The 21,566-nt window shown below is 37.5% G+C and overlaps 1 protein-coding gene across 1 annotated transcript in view; it reads right to left on the bottom strand.

Moving 5' to 3' along the window:
* Positions 1-1,068: 1,068 nt before the first annotated feature.
* pde2a (phosphodiesterase 2A) overlaps positions 1,069-21,566 on the bottom strand; it is a 201,736-nt gene continuing 181,238 nt past the window's right edge. Inside the window, exons 19-32 of the mRNA XM_088346134.1 lie at positions 19,801-19,975; positions 18,764-18,876; positions 16,500-16,577; positions 16,293-16,415; positions 16,022-16,092; positions 14,681-14,803; positions 14,509-14,596; positions 14,050-14,097; positions 12,258-12,332; positions 12,086-12,185; positions 9,989-10,101; positions 7,641-7,679; positions 7,432-7,538; positions 1,069-3,003 (exon numbers count right to left, since the gene is read on the bottom strand). Coding sequence (XP_088202260.1) covers positions 2,772-3,003; positions 7,432-7,538; positions 7,641-7,679; positions 9,989-10,101; positions 12,086-12,185; positions 12,258-12,332; positions 14,050-14,097; positions 14,509-14,596; positions 14,681-14,803; positions 16,022-16,092; positions 16,293-16,415; positions 16,500-16,577; positions 18,764-18,876; positions 19,801-19,975 — 1,485 coding nt within the window. The 3' untranslated portion in view covers positions 1,069-2,771. The remainder of the gene's footprint in view (positions 3,004-7,431; positions 7,539-7,640; positions 7,680-9,988; positions 10,102-12,085; positions 12,186-12,257; positions 12,333-14,049; positions 14,098-14,508; positions 14,597-14,680; positions 14,804-16,021; positions 16,093-16,292; positions 16,416-16,499; positions 16,578-18,763; positions 18,877-19,800; positions 19,976-21,566) is intronic.

Below are 21,566 nucleotides of genomic sequence, written 5' to 3'. Positions count from 1 at the left end.
TCGATGGCAGCTGCTTGTGTGTGTATTGATTCAAATCAAATAATAAGCACTTGTATGAGAGGCCACTTGAGAAGTAAATTATACTTGCTCTTACACATAACATCATACGCTCACACATGCACAACTATACTTCCATACAGTCAGTCATACTCATGCACAAACGCTAGTATAATTTCTCACTCATACCGCTATACTCTCATACACAGACTACTATGATTTCAAACACATACTACCACAGTCCCAAAAACAATCTACTATAAACTCCTACACAATATTATACTCTTTCACACATACTACACACAACCATATCTCACACAAACTATTATACTCTCTTACACTTAATTCAAGTGGTTATTAATATAGGGTTTTTTTTCCACACCTAGTGTAATGATCACCTCACCCCTTGATGTTATTTTTCTCTTTTGGTAACCAAGGCGATGAACAGTGTTCTGTGTTTATATGTTGTACAGTTTGACGTCAAACTGGAGTTGCTCCAAGCATAGAAGTATGTGTGAGAGAGTGTAGTACTGTGTGTATAAGAGTATAGAAGTATGTCTGAGAGAGTATAGCAGAAATTTAAGTGTACAAGAGTATGGTGGTATGTATGAGAGAGTTTAGGAGTGTTTGTTGGTGGCATGACTGTCTACAGAAGAGTATTGTTGTGCATGTGTGAGAGTAGGATGTAATTAGTAATAACAAATATAATTTATTTCTCAAACAGCTTCTCGTTATTACGCGTACATGACAACGTATGCCCCATTCTTCCCAAAGGTTTTTGTCAAGACGTTCACACACGTCTTTGTTGGTACAATCTTAATCATCGGGATGAGTACTGCACGTATGAACTTGTAGTGTAGGGGTCGGGAACTTTTTCGACTCAAAGAGCCATGAAACCAAAAAACACACACATTTATACATATACATATATACATATATATGCATATACAAACATATACAAATATATATCGATATATGCATATACATACATATACAAATATATATCGATACATGCATGTACACACACACACACACACACATTTTATATATATATATATATATATATATATATATATATATATATATATATATGTATAATGTGTGTGTGTATAAAAACACATGATCTTAAGACAAATTCCAACAAACCCACAAAACTCGCTCTCTGGACAATAGCCAATTCTTCTGCACATTCTATTTCACTGTGCGACGTTTGGTGATTTGATAGAATATATAAAATAATAATTGCAGACCCTGTGTCCCACATCAACCAATATACCACTTTCATTTTTCAGATCGTCATTTATGTCGTAAGTAACGGTTTCAAAACAAGGTGCGAGCAAAATTCTTTCGGAAAAATGTAACAAAATGCAGCGAACGAGAAGGATACGGATGTATTCCCTTTCGATGCAGGGTGAGAGAGAGGGGAGCGCGCTATGTGTGCAGAGATCCGCCATACTCTACGGCTCACGGAATCAAATTACTCTGGCTGCTTGGCTGACGTTTTCAGGAGTTTACAGTTTGTCCTGTGGGTTTTCATCAGAAAGTGTCTCAATAGTGAACATACATTGTTTATTGAGCTTCCATATAAATGATTCCTTAGGGACGTTCAGCCAAAACAGGGTCTGGTGGTATAACTCTGTGTCTTTGTCACATTTTGACATTGAATAGCTTGGAAAGTATTAAGGATATAAAAACAAATATGGTAAATTAAGAAAGCTTTAATCTTTATTCTTACATGGAATGTTCCGAGATGTTTAATGTGAGCACCATTAGTCACAGGACACACATGAAGCCGATAGTCAAATTCTTGCATTCCAGCATTGCATTATGAATAGTTGCAACAGCTTCTGTTATTGGTGTCTTCAGCTCATCCACGTCTCTTGAAATAGGGGGCACATAAACACACAAAAAGAAATTGCATGTGAAATCTGGAGATCTGGGTGGCAAAGAGACATGAGATCATTATGATCTGCCTGGCAGTGTTGTGTTCAGAAACTGTCCAACCCTGAGACTCTAGTATGGGGGTGCCCCATCCAATTGGAAAAAGTCCCTACACTCTTTTTATTCAATTTATCCATTAACCAGTTTCCCAGCATGGAGAGGTATGTTTCCCAATTGACTTATGTTCTTTTAAAGAAGATAGGGACTTAGACTTTCTTCAACATAGCACAAAACAGTAAAGCACGAATGACAAAAGCTGTTGAAACTATTTACAATGCAAAGCTGGGACGCGTGGCTATATTTTTGACTATTGGCTTGATGTGTGTCGTGTGACCAATGGAGCTCATATCGAATATCTGAACATTCAATGTTCAAACAAAGATAGCAAGCTTTCTGAATTTACCAGATGTGTTTCTAGTTCATTAATAGTTTCTGAGGTATTCAATGTCAAATTGTGACTTTTGGAACACCTACATTTTAGAGAAAACAACTTCCTGTGCAAATTTGGCTTTGCATGCACTACATGGGAACGTCACAGAGAAGATTACGATGGCCTAAACTTAAACTCGGATCCAGATGTACTCATGAAAAAAGCCAATCCTGGCTCGCGAGTCATAAGTTCCCGACCCCTGTAGTAGTGCCTCCTTCTGGACACAACAACTTTAGACATTTGTAGTCTTAGGATCTGTTGTCCTGTCCATTCTGTATGGACTGGCGAGGAGCATTGAGATGCAATTTTTTCCTAAAAGTCGTCCTCATCCTCTTTATTGAGCCTCCACCCAAAAAAGAGGAAAAAAACCCAAAAGCAAAACGCCAAGATCCTCAAGGTGTCGCTATCCGTGCCCTCCCTCGCAATCGTCAAGGCAGCCGTTAAGGCAGAGGTGGTCACTCCCAAAAGCACCCTGGGACTGCAGAAGCTCGTACTCCTGGTCCAAGAAATCTAGGCTGTTGTTGCTTGGCAACCCTCGGATAGTGAACTTGTGGGACACTTTGGTCCACTGCTCCCGATTGGCCGACACTCTTTCGTACAGCTCGGTCGCCTCGGGGAACAGTTCAGACAGCAGCCTGAAGGGACAGAAGGAATTTGAGGTGTCAATTTCAGTTGTAAGCATGCTTCACACATTTTCATTGAACATTCTGAAATAAATAGGAGTACGAGTTTAAATAGAGCCATGGAAGATTTGCATGTTGAGTTGTGTTTTTAGAGTCCCAATGCCCAGCTGTTGTGTGTTAGGGTGCACAAATGTCAATTTTAAGAAAAACATTTGTTTTGCAATTCCCAGAGGAGCCTGTGACTTTGAGCCATTAAAATAACCGACCAGAGCGAGGACATCATTAGGAATGTCTGTGTTTGCGGTGCCTATTTCATATTTTGTAAGTCATTGTGGCGATTTGGTTTGGACTTACTTGACTGTCGAATGCTTTAGTAGGTCTATTAAATAATAAAACAAAATGTATTAAAACACAATGTGAAAAATCATCTTTAAAATAAAATGTTTAAAAAAAATAGGGCAAGAGAAGAGAATACTAAAAATGAAAAAAGGGGACTCATTTCGTCTGAAATACTGAACATCTTTGCTTATTTCATGTATTTATTTTCTCATTTTGCCAGAAAAAAACCCAAAACAGCATAATACGGAAAACAATATTTTGTGTTTTATTATGTCTAGAAATATACTAGAAATACAGGTTAAAGTATAACAAAATAAAGAAATTAAACTTAAAATAATATTACAGTAATCCCTAGCTATAACACTGTCTGCATTTCACGGTTTCATTGCTTCACAGATTTGCATCCTGTGTTGTGTTCTGCATCCTGATTGGCTAAGGAGCCTCCCCGCTTATTATTGTTTGACAATACAATAGTTATTTCTAAATGAAAAAAATAAATAATAATAAGCCATTAAAATAACTGACTGGAGCAAGGGCATTAGTAGGAATACTGATGTATTCCCTCACCTTCTGCTCGAGCCTATAAAAAGGGTTGGTTCTCTGGTTCTAGTAAGTATTTAATTGCTTAATATTTGTAAAAAAAGTCATTTTTTTCACTTACAGATTTTGCTCATCATGGGTTCTTTTTGGAACGTAACCCCCACGATAAATAAGGAATTAAATAACATTTTCTGCCTGTGAGGTACAAATACCCTTTAAAGCGTTTTTTATTTGTTACTCACCAGTATTGGTTTTATGTACTTCATGAAAGCCCAGCTCTCTTTATTATACAGTGAAATATTATTTGTTTAAAAGAGACTCTGAGGTAGTAGGGCTGCAACTAACGATTAATTTCATAATCGATGAATCGGTCAATTATTTTTTCAATTGATGGATGATTTGTATTTCTAATTTCCCTCCTATTTATTCAAATATTGAAGTTTTGAACAGATAGACAAAACAAAATATTCTATGATATAAAACAATAAAAACAATTATAAGTGGTTGTCAATTAACTCGATAATAAAAAATGCATAGAAAAGTATGCTATACACCTGAAAATATGTAAGATACTCTTTTCCTATCGCCTTATCCACAGATCATATTAAATTTGGACTTATCATACAAAACAAAAAAGAAAAAGCAATAGATTTCAATTTATGTAGGATTTTTTTTTCCACAAGAAAAAAAAAATCAAAAATGTAAACAAACCCACTTTTCAAAATGTTGACAAATTTGTTTTTAGGGATTACATTTTGGTTGTATGGTAAACATTGCCAATATGGAAATATGATATGCTCAAGAATTTGCCCCTTGAGTAGAGTTAAACATATAATTATTATTATTTTCCTTTTTACTTAATTTTTTATACTTATTTTCTGATTATTTTTCTCTGTATTTCTGTTTGTTCCCTTAAAATTGTTAACTTTGTTTTGTGATGAAAACTACAAAGTTGAAACTTTCATGAAGATTTTGTTTGTAAATGATGCAATGTTCAAAATGTAGTATATAAATTTTTTTAACATAGATTTAGAAAAAAAAAAACATTCTTGGCGCCCTCTGCTGGACCAAAGCGGTACTATAATTCCCAGCGTCAAAACGAAATGTTGTGCACTATAATTTGCATTGATTTAACGTTCTTGGTGGCTCATAAATCACGCGATACAACGAATCGATGATCTAATTAGTTGCCAACGCTTTTAATCACTGATTTTAGTCGATGTTCTCAATTCGTTGTTGCAGCCCTACTCTGACGCATTATTCACCTGAGGCAGTTAGTTTACTGACAACCCTGCTTCCAGCGGCCTCTGCTCTAAATTGTAGCCCACCAGAAGGTCGCAATGATTGACTAAAAACATAACCTCATCAGACTAATTCGCTTCATATGTTGGCAGATGGTGTGCACAAAACTCAGCCAACTGAATATGAGCCAAAAAAGGTTCCAATGTGAGCAAATGAAAGGCCAACAGTTTATGGTCCCTTCTGCCAAGCTTTGAGGAAATTATATATATCTTTGGCAATAAACGCTGTATTTTGTTTTACTTTTGCTGCATGTCAGTTAATTATTCTCATTAACTTCAAGTGCCTGTTTTAACAAGACTACAACGCAACTCAATATCTTCTGGACTGCAGGGTTCATAGATCTTTTTTCATGACCAAATTCAAGCACATTTTAAGGACTTTTAAAGCAATTTCTCCAGTACCATTAAAAAAAAGCAAGTGTGAACATGAATTTTTTGATTCAATTACAGCTAAAATTTACATAATGTCATGTCCAGCATGGTCGCCATGGCGACAGGCTGGCCCCGCCCCCTGGGCACCAGCTGAAGCAGATCAGCTAACTTACGGGTGTGCTACTTAAGGGTGGGTTGTGGGTTTTGCGGGTGCTGGCTCATGCATTTTCTGCTTGCATTTTCTGTCTGCATCTCCCGTTCTGTTTTGCTCTGTCCTGTTTTGTTTGAGTCGGAAGAAACCTGTGTTTGCACGTTTTTGTTAAAGCCTGTTTGTTCTGTCTTGTCCCTGAGTTTTGGACGACTTTTATTTTGGTAAATAAAAGTTTTGATCGTCAACGCAATTGAGTTCTCCCTTTCTGCCTCCTGCCTCCGTTCTGGTCCGGTCCCCTCGTGACACATGAAGCTATTTTTAACCTTGCGTGTGCATGTAGCTTACATTTTCAGTTGCAGGAAGTTCTTCCCATTACAATTTACCACTGGGTAACGCTACCTTCATTTATTGGATGGCCCACAATAAATATCCATAAATGATATGTAATCCTTGCAGTAATACCCATTTAATAGTGCCCTTCGATCAAATAAAAGGACAATGGGGAAAAGTTGGCACCAGATTTTTTTTTTACCATTATTAATCATTATATTTCATTATTTTCGAAGCCCACTATAAAAAGCCTGCCAGGCCATAGTTTGCCCAATACTGATCTAAAATCAATTGCTCTGTGCTGATTTTAAATCAGGATGATTTGTTTAAAATAAGTACTGCATTTTATGAACTATGCGATTTATACTCTGGTTATATGTTAAATTGTAAACAAATTATAATATAATCCAGTATTAAATTTTTATCACAGGTCGTGTATCATTTCCCGTGTTATTTTCACACTAAACTGCAAGAGGGCGCACTAGGCCCATCAATCCATCCATTATCTACACCGCTTATCCTCAGTAGGGTCGCGGGGGTGCTGGAGCCCATCCCAGCTATCTTCGGGCAGTGGGCAGGGTACACGGAGAGAACATGCAAACTCCACACAGAAGGTTCGATCTCATGACCTCAGAACTGTGCCGCACATGAGCTAACCACTGCGCCGCCGTCCTGTGTTGGTAATTTTAACTTTGCCATGTTTTGATTGGACATTTTTAGAAACAGGGAAAAAGAAGCGCCCGAGTTGGAGGAGTTGATTACCGGTAAAAATGACACAGAGGATAAAGATTTCAGTGGATTCAAGTCATGTTTAGAGAGATAAAGAGTAGAAAAGAGAGAGAAGAGAAAATAATGCGGGAAGAGAAGAAAAAGAGGCAAATATAGAAAGAAAGAGAAAGAGAGAGAAATAGAGAAAGGAAGTGAGGGAATGGAAAACCGACAGAAAGAGGCAGAGAAAGAGAGAAAAGAGAGAGAGAAAAGAGAAAAAGAGGGGAAAAGAGAGTGAGAGAAAAATGTAGTGATATGAAGTGTAGCTGATAGTTCGGTATGCATGTACTTAATGCCAGAATTATCTTAATAACTCTTAATATGTTTCTTTGTTACTGACGTAACATAATCGAGCATGACTAAGATATACACGTACCATACTATTTAATTTTTTTAAATTTTAAATTGCTTTTAACCTATACTCCTGATGTGACTTCTACTGTATACGTTTTTTATTCTTAAATATGCATTTTTTTGGCCGGTGCGACTTATCCAGAGACTGAGAGACTTATATTCTGTAAAATACGGTAACTGGTACAGGTCAGTTCGACATTCTTAATTTTAGTGGAAATTCCTACTTTGACCCTAATGTGAAATGGTGCATAACATTCTTGTAGTCCAGTGTTATTGAGTACACACTTGTAAATGGGCATGGCAATATGCTCCATGAAGCTGATCTGGAGTTCAGGGATGTAGGCTTTTTCTCTGTCCATCATCTCACTGGGCCGGTTCCCCATGGCTTTTTCCTACACAAAATAAAAAAGATTTATGATAGAAGTACTAACTGGCACAGATGATGACACACTTGATATAAGTGTTTGCATATTTCACAGTGTCTGGGAACGTACCAGATCTCCTTGAGAGAAGAACTCTTTATAGATAAGTTCCTGCAGATAACAAATAATGACAGGTGTAATTACTTATTCAGCATTCTCATACAGCAGATACATATTTTTTTCTTTTTGACTAATGATGCATTTGTTTTTGAATCGGTTCACGTAGACAGAATTATGGAGTCTGTATGACCTTGTTCTATTTTGTTTTATACTTATTTTTTATTTTACCTGAATGTATAATTACAATTAAACATGCATTGTAGGGTTGTCATAAGACTGCATGGTATACATATGCATACAAATAAACACAACACCAACCGCCCACCCTTTCCCCACCTCGGCTATATCAAAAAACATACACGACAAAAATTAATATTAAAACCAACATTGTCAGGCGCGCATCTAGGAGGCTAGCAGTTTCAAGCTTTTTAAGTAAGTGATTACAGGAAGCCGTTGGTGGAAAAAAGTGCACTTTATATTTTCATAGAGAACATAGTATCCTTGAGCCACGCAGAAAAGGAGGGGGTACTTGGAGATTTCCAATGCAGTAGCAATAAACCTTGCCTTGCTAGCAACGATCTACAGACCATAATATATTTTGGGGTAGAATTCAATGCGATAGAAAGTTTTGTTGCACACAATATTGCTATCGATGTGGAAGGTTGTAAATTCACCCCGACAATAACTGACGTATCGAAAATGTCCTTCCAAAAGTCGTACAATTTGGGGCAGTAGTAGAACATATGAAGATTTGCACGGGGAACCACAGAATTTATCACACCTATTGGGAATAACTAATTTTGTGCAGCACTTTGAACTGGGTACACACCAGATTATCACAAGAGTATTCTATTCTATTCTGTTCTGTTCTGTTATATTATGCCAAGAGCCAAAAAGAAATACGCAGGTTCAAAAATGTTCTTGATTCCGGTCCCTGTGCTGTGAAATGCTATGCCCTTAGGAAACTGAATCTGAAACCTCATGTGGAACTTTTTAAATCTAGGCTTAAAACACACTTATATTCTATTACTTATGAATGACCTATATTTCATGTTGATGGTGTCTGTGTTTTGTTTGTTGATGCCCTTGCAACATCCATTGCTGCCTGGTCGTCCTGGAAGGGCGATTACCTCATATGCAGCATCTTCTCGAGGTTTCTTAATTTCGTCATGCTAAGGAGTTTTTCCTTGCCCTCATGTAGGTTTTAGATCAGGGGATTGTGTAAACATAGTATGTAGTTTGTACATCCCTTTGAGACTTCTGGTGATTAAGGGTTTCACAAATAAATATGATCCGACTATTCTATTCCATTCCATTCTATTGCATTCTATTCTACTCTATTCTATTTACTGGCCAAATGTACCATGTTGATAGAGTCAGTACTACAATACAAGTTCTTTTGATCCAAGTTTAAATATGTGGTGTTGAAAAGGGGAAAGAGTAAGAACAATTATAACCATACATGCTTTGCCGCTCATAAAATTCCTTTCACATAAACGATGATGTACTTGTGCACACTTAAGCGGTCCATAATTGCTACTGTGTCAAGTAATGGTATAATGCCACTGTAAACCTTTATCACCTTGGTGCTTATAAATCTTTAAGTGATAGTGTATAATATTTCACCACTAAGGTCACTGTAACATTGAATCTAGCCAAGCACGTCATTCCAATAAGTCACAATTAAAGCTAAAAAAATGTAACAATAATAATAATAATAATAATAATAATAATAATAAATCCCACCCAGTTTGTGTTACGTTTTTTTCATTTTATGAACAAGAAAAGGAACAATTATACTTAAAATAAGCAAAATTATCTCATGTAGTATTATGATAATAATTGGATTTATAGGCATCTTTCATGACATCTAAGATCACCATGCAATTGATAAAAGAAAACAAACTACACTAAAAAGTTTGTTTTTATGGCTCATTTTAAGAAATATATTGTGCCTACTTAAAATAAGCAAAACAATCTACCAGTTGCTTATTTTATGTCTATTATTTTACTACTAAAATGTCTTGAAACTAAAAACTCACACTTAAAATGTGTGAAGTTTGCTTAACTAGTAGATGTAGATTTGTTTTACTCATTTTGAGAATATTTTCTGATGTTGGTAGAAACTATTTAAGCAAAAGATGAAATATTTTAAAGGGACACTAATATTTGACCCCTAGCTGTCTCTGTAATTTTGTAGCGCAAATGAAGGTTGAGTGCTACAAAAGACAAGGAAGAGCTACAGAGACTTAAATTGACCAAACAGCACAGTTTTTCTCCACAGCCTTTTGCCAGTTTCGGGGTTTCAGGTACTTTAAAAGGTCAAGTTCAATATCATAACAAATGAGCAAAAAACTGACCGCAATCTTGCGAGTGGTTTTCCAGCCCTTTGTTTGGTCTGACAGGTCACATGATGTCATCAGCAGGCACAGCAGCATAGAACGATGGGTACTGCTTTTGGGATCGTATCCATCTGAAAACACACGCACACAAAATTCAAAGCTTACGTTCAAATGAGATGCTACAGATAAAAAACAAATGTTCTGTGGATTTGGCTCTAAGTAGAGGTTTGATCACTCTTATTCCCATGGGGGCCCCGGCGTCCCTGTTTTATAAGCGCTATTTATATAACTTAACTCAGCTTCCGTCGGTCTAAAGAGAAAATACAAACAGTTCCTGCAAGAAGGGAAGACTGCCGATATAAAAAAAATAATCAAATTTAATAAAAGTAGTTCTCAAAAACACCCACATGGTGACAGCAACTTCCCCCACATGCACCTATGTGTGACAACGAACCGATCGCAGGCAAGAAATAACACAGCCACGGTATAATAAGTAATGCATTTTGTAGACCATTTTATGTTACTGTATCTGTAACCAATAATAAAAAGAAACATTTGAATCCTCTATTAGTTTTAATTGTGGGCGGCACAGCGGCTCAGTGGTTAGAACAAAAAAGAAAAAAATACCAAAATGAAAAAGTAGTGAAAAGCTGGGAAAAAAAGAAACAAAAGGAAGAGAAAAAAAGAAGGAAACATTTAGAAAAAAGCCAGAAAAAAAGAAAAGAAAGAAACGTAGGAAAAAAGTAAATGGAGAACAAAAAGAAAAAAGTAACAGCTCGGAAAAAATAAACACAATACGACTTTTTTTTAAAGGAATTTAAAAAAAAGTAGAAAAAAACACAGAAAAAAGAAGAAAAAGTTTGTGTTGCATTCAAATAATTTCCAATTGTATCAAGTGAATCTTGTTGCCAACATTGTACTTCCACTAAAAAATGTGAGTAAGTACAGTTCTGTATCTTGCAACCGACTAAATAAGCCCCCAAAAATGTTAATATTATGCGACAAAATATGTCAGGAAAAAAAAGAAATGGATATCTCGTGAAAGAATTGTACGAACAAACGACGTTTGTAGGCCGTACAACCTTTGCAATAGTACATGAGACAATTCATTCAAAAAGAAAAATAATTTTGCATTGCCGTAAACTCAGAAAAATATAACTTGATGTCAAGTTTTTGACATGTTTGATAATTATTTATCTTGCCACACTTGGGATTATGGTTGCTCACTGTTGTTTCAAGCGTTGCTCACCGACTTTGTGTGAACGCTCAGACCCGTGGAAAATTACAGGGAACATTGCCGAGGTGTGAATGAGCGAGTGAGTTGTCGGTGTCTGTGTGCCCTGCGACTGGCTGGCAACCAGTTCAGGGTGTCCCCTGTCCACTGCCCGAAGATAGTTGGGATAGGCTCCAGCACCCCCGCGACCCTACTGAGGACAAGCGGTGCCGATAATGGATGGATGGATAGTTTGGATTGTCAAAGGGGAAATGAATTGGGGTACTGATGTGGGTGTCTGTCTCTTGGAATTGCTTCACTATCTACCAAATAGGCCCATAAAATGCCTGGTCGTGGTGAAAAATAATTGACAATGTATGGACAACTGTGAGAGCAAGACTCAAAAACCTTTTTGTATATATTTATAACAGTTCATATTTCCAGTTTATGTTGTCTTACAAAGTGTTAATGTTCAGTTCCAGTCTCTACTTCATTATAATCGTGAAAATTCCAAGTCCGTTTTATTTTTCATTTTAAACTGTTATCACATTGTCCTAACACATATTCATGGTAGATATTGCCAGATATTGAACGTTTGGGTTTGTCTAAAAAGGGCCAAAAGTAATTACTCATAACATGATTTCCGAATCTTTAATGGACAAAATAGCAAAAAGAATTTCAGGCGGCCTGTATGAAACTTGGTTACTAAAGGGTTAAAGTGGGGCCTTACAATATTACATTGTGCATTTTACGGTTTGTATTTGGGAAAATCAAAAATCTCCCCAAATACAATTTATACAAAATAAAATCTAAAGTAGATCAGAAAATATTAATTTGGGAAAGAAATATATAAATCCAACAAATTAAACATAACAAATAAACGCTGACCATGCAATACCCACCATCAGCCATCTTTTGTAAATCTTTGAATATACGAAGATGATGAGCCAGATCTGTGGCCAAAATGATATCCCTCATCAAATCCAGCATACGCTGGTAATCCTGAAATGAGAAAATAAGGTTAACAAAAAGTGAAATTCAAAGAATTTCAATGATATCGATTTTAGAAGTCACCTTTCTGGAAAATTTCTCAAAAATGTTGCAACCTTGAGTGTTCAGGATGGCAATAGCCTGGGCAAAGTGATGCCTCTGTCAGGGGGGAAAATAGATAAGAGTAAGCCAGTACAGAAAATGTAGCTTTTAAACACCAGGTGTCACTAAATACACAGTAACAAAATTACTCAGATGGATTCGGGTTCATACAAATACATTACTGTATTTTAAAACCGGGGTCAACTTCAAATATTTTTTTCAGTTCCACCTGAAACAACATTGTGACTATTTTTGTGTTTGTCCAGTATGAATTAACTCATTTGATGCCAGATGTTTCTCTCAAATGGGAAGTGCAGGTGCCAGCCAATTTTTTTCCCATTTTGGCTGACAGAAAATTTAGCTCCGTAGCTATATAGGAACAGGAATAAAGCTTGAAAAAAATAAATAAAGCTTGAAACCTCATCTTTCATCAGAAAAAGTACATTTCTAACTTTAACTGTTAAAATACCTGTTTCCAAGAAAACATCTGAGAAAAACAGCTTTTTGTAAAAGGATGCATTTAAAGCAGAAGTTTTGCTTATATTTGTGATATCTCCAATATTCGAACAATGCTTTCCATAAACATAAGGGCAATAAACCTGCAAAATAACATTTTCTTGCAATATCGGTGAACTGTTTTTCTCTCTTTCTTTTTGTCACTCTATATATATATATATATATATATATATATATATATATATATATAATATATATATATATATAATATATATATATATATATATATATATATATATATATATATATATATATAAAAAAAAACAGTATCACCATGGATATGCTGAAGGTAAAACTATTCAGTCCCAAACGAGTGTGAGCGGATGTTCAACAAGCACTGGGCCAGAGAACCACAAGGCACTACCTGTGTACCCCTGGAACCAACCTCCACTCTGAGAAGGTATTCAGGTGGGAACATCATGACCTGTCACAAAGCAGCAATCAAGCCTGATACTGTAAACATACAGATTTTTCTGGCCCAAAACATATAAAGCAATGGCTGGGTTTTTTTGTAACATTCTTGAAACTGAACATTTTCTTTTGTCTACTTTTGGTTAATATTGTCAGACACCTTGACACTTCATGCACAGAAAGCTTGAATAATAATAATAATAATAATAATAATAATAATAATTTCCTTTGTATTGTCATTCTTTGTAACAATGTACACAGAACGAAATGTCGATACACCTGACCCGTTGTAGCGAGTCGATGCAGCCGCAGCCAACAGAGGGCGCCGCCATTATACCAATTAGGTATAGCCATGTTGCTGAGTGTAAATTAAAATGAGTTTGTATGTTTATGGTTATTTGTTTTTGGGGGAATGTAAATTTACCTCAGATTATGTGGAATGTACTGCGTTTTGATTAACTAATTTTGTTCATTTCAATTTTGTTTAATGTTCATCATATTTTTGAAATGCTGTGCATTATTTTGTCACCATGCGCCTTTGCTCTGACAATAAACATTGGTTAAAGCAAGATCTGGTTTCGTTACCTTTCACTCAGGGTCAAAAATTAGAAATGTGAAAGAAAAAAAGTTGTGATCATTATTGAGATAATTATCAATACTGACTGCTAAGAAATGTTTTATTGCGATACCAATTTTTCTCATCACGCCCTGGCCTTATTGTGAGCTTTTCTGAGATTTGAAATCACAAAATACATCATATAGTAAGCTGCAATTTCTATATGCCAAGCACAACATCCACAGCACCATGACTCCATATCACACGTTTGTGCCGTTTGATGACACTTACCTCCATCACAGATCCTTCTGAGCTGTAGAGAGCAGCCAGCACAGATTGCTAAAAATAATAGAGACAGTCAACAAATGAGACGCAGCTTATGTTGCAGTGATCTGAAATCAACAAGAGCATTTGCTCCCTCGCACCATCGCCTTAAACAACAGCCGTTCAAGACTGTGAGCCTCTTTTAAAGATGAATCTCAAAATAGAAATTGGCTTAGGGGGTTATGCATGATAAGAGTGAAACAATCACACTTCCAATCCCAATGACATATTTGATTCCGAGGAAGTGGTGACACACAATCCCACAGGATATCATTGACAAACACTTCTATTCCCACTTTTAACATAGAAATGGAGATGCATTGCCAAACTTCAGTTTATGAGGCATGCTCGAGAGGTTTTTTTTTCAACACCCCGCGTGCGTCATCACATGAATTGTTCTACTTCATATATTCCCTATACTCTCACCGAGGCAACTTGGAAAGAATTGTTGGTCCCGCGATGGTCCAGGTCATGGCACAGGCAGGACACAAAGAGAGCTAGAATCTCTATATCCCTAAAAAAAATCCAAAACAAGAAGATAGATGATTAAAAACCGGCAGCAAGTGACCCCGGTGTCAACGCTTATTCAGGGTCTCACTCGAGGTAGTTGCGCAGCCCAAGATTTTTGAAGAGCAGGTAGCAGAAGTGGGAAACAGAGAACGCATGCATCCAATTGTGGTAGGGTGGGTCCCTGTAGCCTTTCTTGACCATGAGACAAAACCTATTCAAAGAAACAAAAAACAACAAGGCAATATGTGAAAAGATTCGCCCAATTGAAACATTTTTGTTGTTCATTAAACGGCAAGTTAATCCAAACATAAACACATAACCATTTTTTATCAAACTCTCTCATTTGATTTTTTTCAGAATTTTGTCTTCAACATTTTTACTATTTGATAAGTTAATTTAGGCGTTCATTACATCTTAAAATAGGTCAAATTCTACCTAAAATTAGCAAGATTCTCTGCAAATGCGATGAGAAATTATGTTTATATGAGCCATGCTTTGTGCAGTGCAAAAAAATAAATAAATCCTACAATATTGGCAGAAAATTTGGCTCAGTCTAAGGGTATTTTTTCAAACTAGGATTTTTTTCTTTTTCTTGTATCTAAATAATTTAATATACAATTTAATCATGATCTCCTAGCTCAACAATGTCAAACATATGGCCCTCGGAGAGGACCCGACTCTTTTGATGACTTAATCCAGCTCGCCATCATTTTCTGAGTATGTCAAAAAAAAGCCAGTCTCTAGCCAATTTCTATAAAAAAAATCATGATTTTTAAAATAAATGCAAACCAAATGTAAAGGATATACTCTCAGCTTAGGTAGGCACAGCCTAGTAGTTTGATTTGATGTAGTCTAATTTTATTGCCCATGCAATGCTAAAACGTTTATTTTGTATTTATTTTTAGGGTTAGGAAAGGTCAATAAATAAGTTATTAAGAGTAAAAATTAAAATATTACCCCATTGTTTTTTTGTTGCTCTTTTTGGTATGTTTTATTCTTTTTTGAAGATGTTTTATCGTAATTGTCAGATAAAAGATATCATCCTGAACATAAGTACCGGTACATTATTTTACCTAGCAGGTAGTGGATCATTTTGCACATTTAAGAATTGTTTTCTACTAAGATTAGAATGCAAATACTTGAAATGAACAAAACAATCTACTCAATGCTTTATAAGAAAACTTTGCTTACTTTAAGTATGATTTTTTTATTATTTTTCCTTGAAAAACAAGATCAAGTATCTTGAAATGCGTTAAAATATAACTATACTAATATATTTTTTATATTTTTTCAGTGTAGTACCAATAAAAAGCGTACTGATCTTTCGTAACTTTCCAACCACTGATCAAAAAGAACATGTGGAGAAAAAGAAAAATTTCTGCAGTGCATCATATGCTGCATACAGTATTGAGAAAACAAAATATCAGACCTGGCAAGAGTCTGACGGTCAATCTTGTACATGTTGATGAAGCCCATGTCTTCAAACATGCTGAGGACACACTGAAGACACACACGGGAATACCATTCTCAATATCAATCAATCAAACCTTTCTAATTCAAGTCAAGTCAAGTCATATTTTTTTGCAAAGCTTTTAATCACAAAATGTATCAAAGGACCGCACAAGCCACAATTACACTATTTCCTCTCTCCATCCTCCCCAATACAGTGCTTTGCTTTCACAGACAGTATCTCTGCTCACCATTGGTGTAGTCTCATCAGGTAGCGATCGCGGCGTGTATGTAAATTCTGCAAAGCAAGGGTGGATCTTCTTTACCGGTTCTATCCCGGCCACTAGGAGCTTCAAGACCTCGTCTTCGGAAAGCTGCAGCACAAAAATTTTTACCATCAGGATTCGGACTAATGCTCCCTCGTGGGTGGGAATTAGCGGCATGCAAATTAAGTTCACCTTCATGTGATACTTCATCATCTCATTGGCCAGGTGAGACCTGAACTGAGCTTCATGGACCTTTTTGTACAGCAACGACTAAGAGGGGACAAAAACAGTAGCAGAAATGACTTGACAATACAAGACATAACAGTCTCCAAACTACAGCCAGCGGGACAGATACGGCCCGCCTTGACATTTCGTATGGCTCTAGAACAATATCAGCAAGCATATTGATGTACAATTATATTTTTACTTAAAAGAGAACTCCTAGCCTGGATACTCATTTTTGGTTGTAATGGTAATCAAACCAAGGTAGCGACAGTGAGAGTGTCTAACCCTTACCACAGGACTACCTGTGATACAGATGAGATATGAAAAGAAATTGGGTTTTATCTCATTATTACACAATCTTTTGCAACGGTACCAGAGAGGAATGTTAATTTCGTTGTGTATGTCAAATGTTACAATGAAAATAAATTTGTCACTTACAATGCTTAGAATAGAATCATAGAGTAGAATGTATTGTCATCGTAACATGTAAAATGCACAACGAAATTGACATTTGTCTCTGGTACTGTCATGATGACTGATTACATTCACCTGTGCCCGCTCGTTTGGCGCCAGCCGCTGCTGGCTTCCTGATTGGTTCCCCGTCCTACTTAAGCTCTGTCCTTTCACTCGCCTGTTGTTAGTCTGTCAGCGAACTTTTGTTTCCACAAGGCGAGCATTTTTGACCTTGACTCCCGTCTGTCCCGTTTTTCACCAGTTTCCCACCTGTCCCTTCCTAATTTCCCCGTTTGTCTCCGGCTACGACCCGTTTTTTTGACCCCGACCACGTTCCGCTCTCCCGTCCCGGCTAACCACCTGTTGTTCCGTCTACTACACGACGATCTCCTGCTCTGGAAGATTCACTTCCGCATTCGAAACACGTTCCGATTCTATGAGCGGCTGGCTTCCCGCGTCCAGCGAGCACCGGATCGTGGGCACTGCCTTTCCTCCATACCTCAATAAACTTGTGATCAACGTTACGCATCTGGGTCCTACTTCCGTTCTAGTGGTGACAGGTACCGTGACTAAAAAACAAGGCCCGTTCAATGAAACATCACTTTCCATGACAGACTTTGGTGCATTACCATCCCATGGCGGACGCTTCTCGAGGCCTTCCAGAAGGTGCTGACACTGTTCAATTCGAAATTTGATTGGCTAAACCATCAGCTTTCAAAAATGTTTAAGTTATGTCTCACGGCCTTATAAGACTTTTGAAGGCAGATTACAGACCCTGACAACAAGTACTGGTGGTTATGTGATTGGCAAATAAACCAGATAATGCTCTTTTGACTAAAGATTGAGTTATTCTCCTTCGTGTAAACCTATTCATGTAAACCTAGTTTATCGGATGCCTTAAGGGCATTTTCCATTTCTTTTTGTGTTCTTCAATTTTGGCTATGATGTATTCTTTATTGGCTCTGAAAAGAACGACTTTTTTTTTAAGTGCACTAACAATTAAATACACAAATTTTGTCTTGCTCACTAAACAAGCCTCATGTATGAATGAAAGGATTTTTTTTTTCTCTGTGATATTTTCAATTCATGGTATGTTACCATCGTCAAATTGCCACAGTTGTACTTATTATGATGTCACGCAAGTCCATGCTAATGCAAATGAGACACAGCATTTGAAAAAAGTACTTTATTGAATTAGGTGGCCTGAATATATTCATATTTTATGTTAAGATTTGAATGCAAAAATGAGGTCCATTTGCGTCATGCTTTGCATATTTCAATCAGGGTATATTCAAACACTTCATATCAAGGGTTTACTCTTGTCGCTGGTCGTGTAAGTGGACTGTAAACATACCCGAAGATGTTCTATTCTCCTAGAAACAACCAAAAACTGTTACTCATATCGTCTTTCCTAGTTTTCAACCCAATCTTTGTTAACTACATCATCTTGGCTTTTAACGGTCTTGCAGCAGCCCCACAAACCTTGCAACATAAAAGCTGCTTACTTCTATCGCATACTAGAATCCGACCAAATTTCCCCAGAGACCGTTGTTCTTTCTACTCTGCCTCGACTCAGCGTTTTGCTCCCTATGAGCGTCAGACCTTATCGACTTTCTCAGGTGCACTAAGTACTAATTTACTGCCTTGATCAAGGTGACGGTGTAAATATGGAAAAGTTATTTCCCAATCAATGATAAAAGGATGTGACAGATTTGACTTAAAAGCAATCAACATTCACATCACTGGTTACATAAATAGATGGGTCTGAAGGGACTTACGTGAGCAATACTGATCCCACAGTATATAGAAAAAGCTGTGGCCAGATCCTCATCAAAGCGGGTGAACCACGGCCCGTTCATTTTATTCACCAACTCAGCAACCCCGATCACCTCTGGAGAATTTTAAAGAAGGATTACAAATAGATCAAAGTCAGATAAGCACCATGAGCAAAGAGTTCACTAATTGAGATGAATATAAGGAAGAACGTAGGAGTGACTGAAACACTGTACACACCACTTATATTTGAGCAAAGGCCTCTTGGACTTACATATTTTTGATGTTTTATTTTAACTCCTGGAGGTTTGTTACATTTTACTCTAAAGATCAAAGTTGTCTATTGTGTATCAGAATCATACCAATTGTTAAGTAAATCATTTAATGTTTGTTAATCTGTTTTCCGGACGATGAAAGTGGCTTATAATTTCTTTGTTTTTTGCCGCTAGGTTGTACTTGCCCAAGATACAACACAGGAAGTGGTATCCGGTGGACAACGCTGGCGGTTCAGGGATCCGTCAACAGTCAAATATCAGACACCTGCAAAGATGTTTGCTGATGATACCCGTGTTATTTGTTATTTTGACTATTATTGCCATTACGCAAAAGATAAACTTTCCCTACTCCTAAATGTTCTTATAAAAAGAGGATGTTGTTATTGCCGGTGGACTACATCGCAGGGAAGCAGGAAGCAAGGTGCTAGAAAATGATGGTAATCAATCAAAATCTTTAAAGTAACAAACACATGTTTAAAAAAACAAAAAGAAAACGGTCTGAAACAGAAAACAAAAACCAAACCTCACTGACAAAGATAAACCTGAAAAAAGGTGATGGCGGTATAATTGGTGAAACATGTTTGATGACCCAGCAAAGGGTTTTGTCCAAAATGTCCTTATGAAGACCTGGGGTAATTGGGGACAGGTGTGTCCTGTCCCAATTCCAAACCCATTAGGCGCCATCTAGTGGAAGAGGGTGCACGAGGCCCTAACAGAGGATTTCCCATGAGGACAGTGACTTGTAAGAAGTATATTAGTAATCTCACCGTTGGTCTCATCTTTAATGGGGAAGCAGAGGATGTTGCGAGTCCTGAAACCTGTACTGTCGTCGACGCCACGATAGAAAAGAGGGTGGGAGTAGGCATCCTTAATGTTAAGAATTTGACCAGTCGTCGCCACATGGCCTGCAATACCCTGATCCGCTGGGATACGGAATTCTTTCTGCAAACATGTACAAATTGTGATCCGATAAATCTGATGTCATATTTTTCTTCTTTTGACGAATGTAATAGGAGAAAACATTTGAAAAAAAGTGTGTCTTTTTCAAAAGCAAAGATAGATCGATAATAGCAAATTGTACTTCTCTCTTTTGTTAGAAATAAAATACTTAGAACTACTAAACAAAATGTTTGAAAGGCACCGGTCTACATTGGACCACGCTTCCGCTGATTTTTCTGCTTCGACCTGTCTACTTGGCTAAGTTTTCTCTTTTTACAAACTTTCACCGAATCCCCTCCAGCTTTTCCTACCATTCTAAAGGTGGCTCAGGAGCTGGAGCGGTTGTCTTGGGACCAAGAGGTTCTATTCGCGGCTTTTTTGAGTTAAATGTCTAAGTGCAAAACACTGAACCCCCAATGTCCCTGATAGGCAGGTAGGTGCCTCGCATGGTTGCCCCTGGCTATCAGTGTGTGAAGTACATTGTGAAGCGCTTTGGAGGTCATTATCGACAGATTAAAAGCGGTACACAAAATGCAGTCCGGTCCATTTGCCCAAATATCCTCAGAAATTTCAACCGAAAGTTCAACCTAACTGTGTTGTTTTCTCCTCTTTATGATGTTAGCCAAATCCCAGTGTATCTATTTTCAAGAGGGCCAGAGCAGGCAAACCCAGTCCCATTTCACCTTAACTGGGAAAGCGTGTAAAGGGTTCACTCTAAACGATTCCTAGGCGTGCAGATTTTCGAGGACCTCTCCTGGTGGGCACGCACTATGGTGGTGATAAAAAATACCCAGCAGGGAATCCACTTACCGAGAATGCTCAGGAGGAACAACCTTAAATTCTACAACGTCATCATAGAGAGCATCTTAACATATTGCATCATGGTGTGGTAGGCAGGATGCTCTACAGCGGACAGAAATATTCTACATAGGATTATAAACATGGCCCAATAGATGAGCTGCTGCTCCCTGCCCTGCATGGATGACATTGCCAGCTTGTGCAACCTCCTCAGAGCTTAACACATCCTGAAGGACTCCTTGCACCCAGCAACCTTTTCCTAACTGTTACCACCGGGCTGACATAAACAGGTCCCACATGAACAGACTGACTGATAGCTTCTTCCCCAGAGCTATCAACACACTATACCACTAGCACACATAGGACACATGGAACAAGTGCATCATGTGTTAAGTTTTTATTTTAAATATAAATACTTTATATCAGAGGTGAATACTTTTTTGTATTATATTTCAAATTTGTATATTTTGCCAAGTGTAGTCCCACTCTAATATTTTTGATTCCCTTCTGTCCGTTATGATTTTTATCTAGTTCAAAGTGTAGTATCCATCCATCCATCCATCCATCCATCCATCCATCCATCCATCCATCCATCCATCCATCCATCCATCCATTATCTGCACCGCTTATCCTCAGTAGGGTCGTGGGGGTGCTGGACCCCATCCCAGCTATCTTCGGGCAGTGGGCAGAGGACACCCTGAACTGGTTGCCGGCCGGTCACAGGGCACACAGGGACAGACAATTCACTCGCTTATTCACACCTAGGGACAATTCAGACCGGCCAATTAACCTGACA

This window comes from Urocampus carinirostris, chromosome 10 (assembly GCF_059441175.1).
Source record: "Urocampus carinirostris isolate Australia breed hairy pipefish chromosome 10, RoL_Ucar_1.0, whole genome shotgun sequence".
Lineage (NCBI taxonomy): Eukaryota > Metazoa > Chordata > Actinopteri > Syngnathiformes > Syngnathidae > Urocampus > Urocampus carinirostris.
Note: the sequence above shows the minus strand (reverse complement) of the source record. Positions and strands in the feature narration are given on the sequence as shown.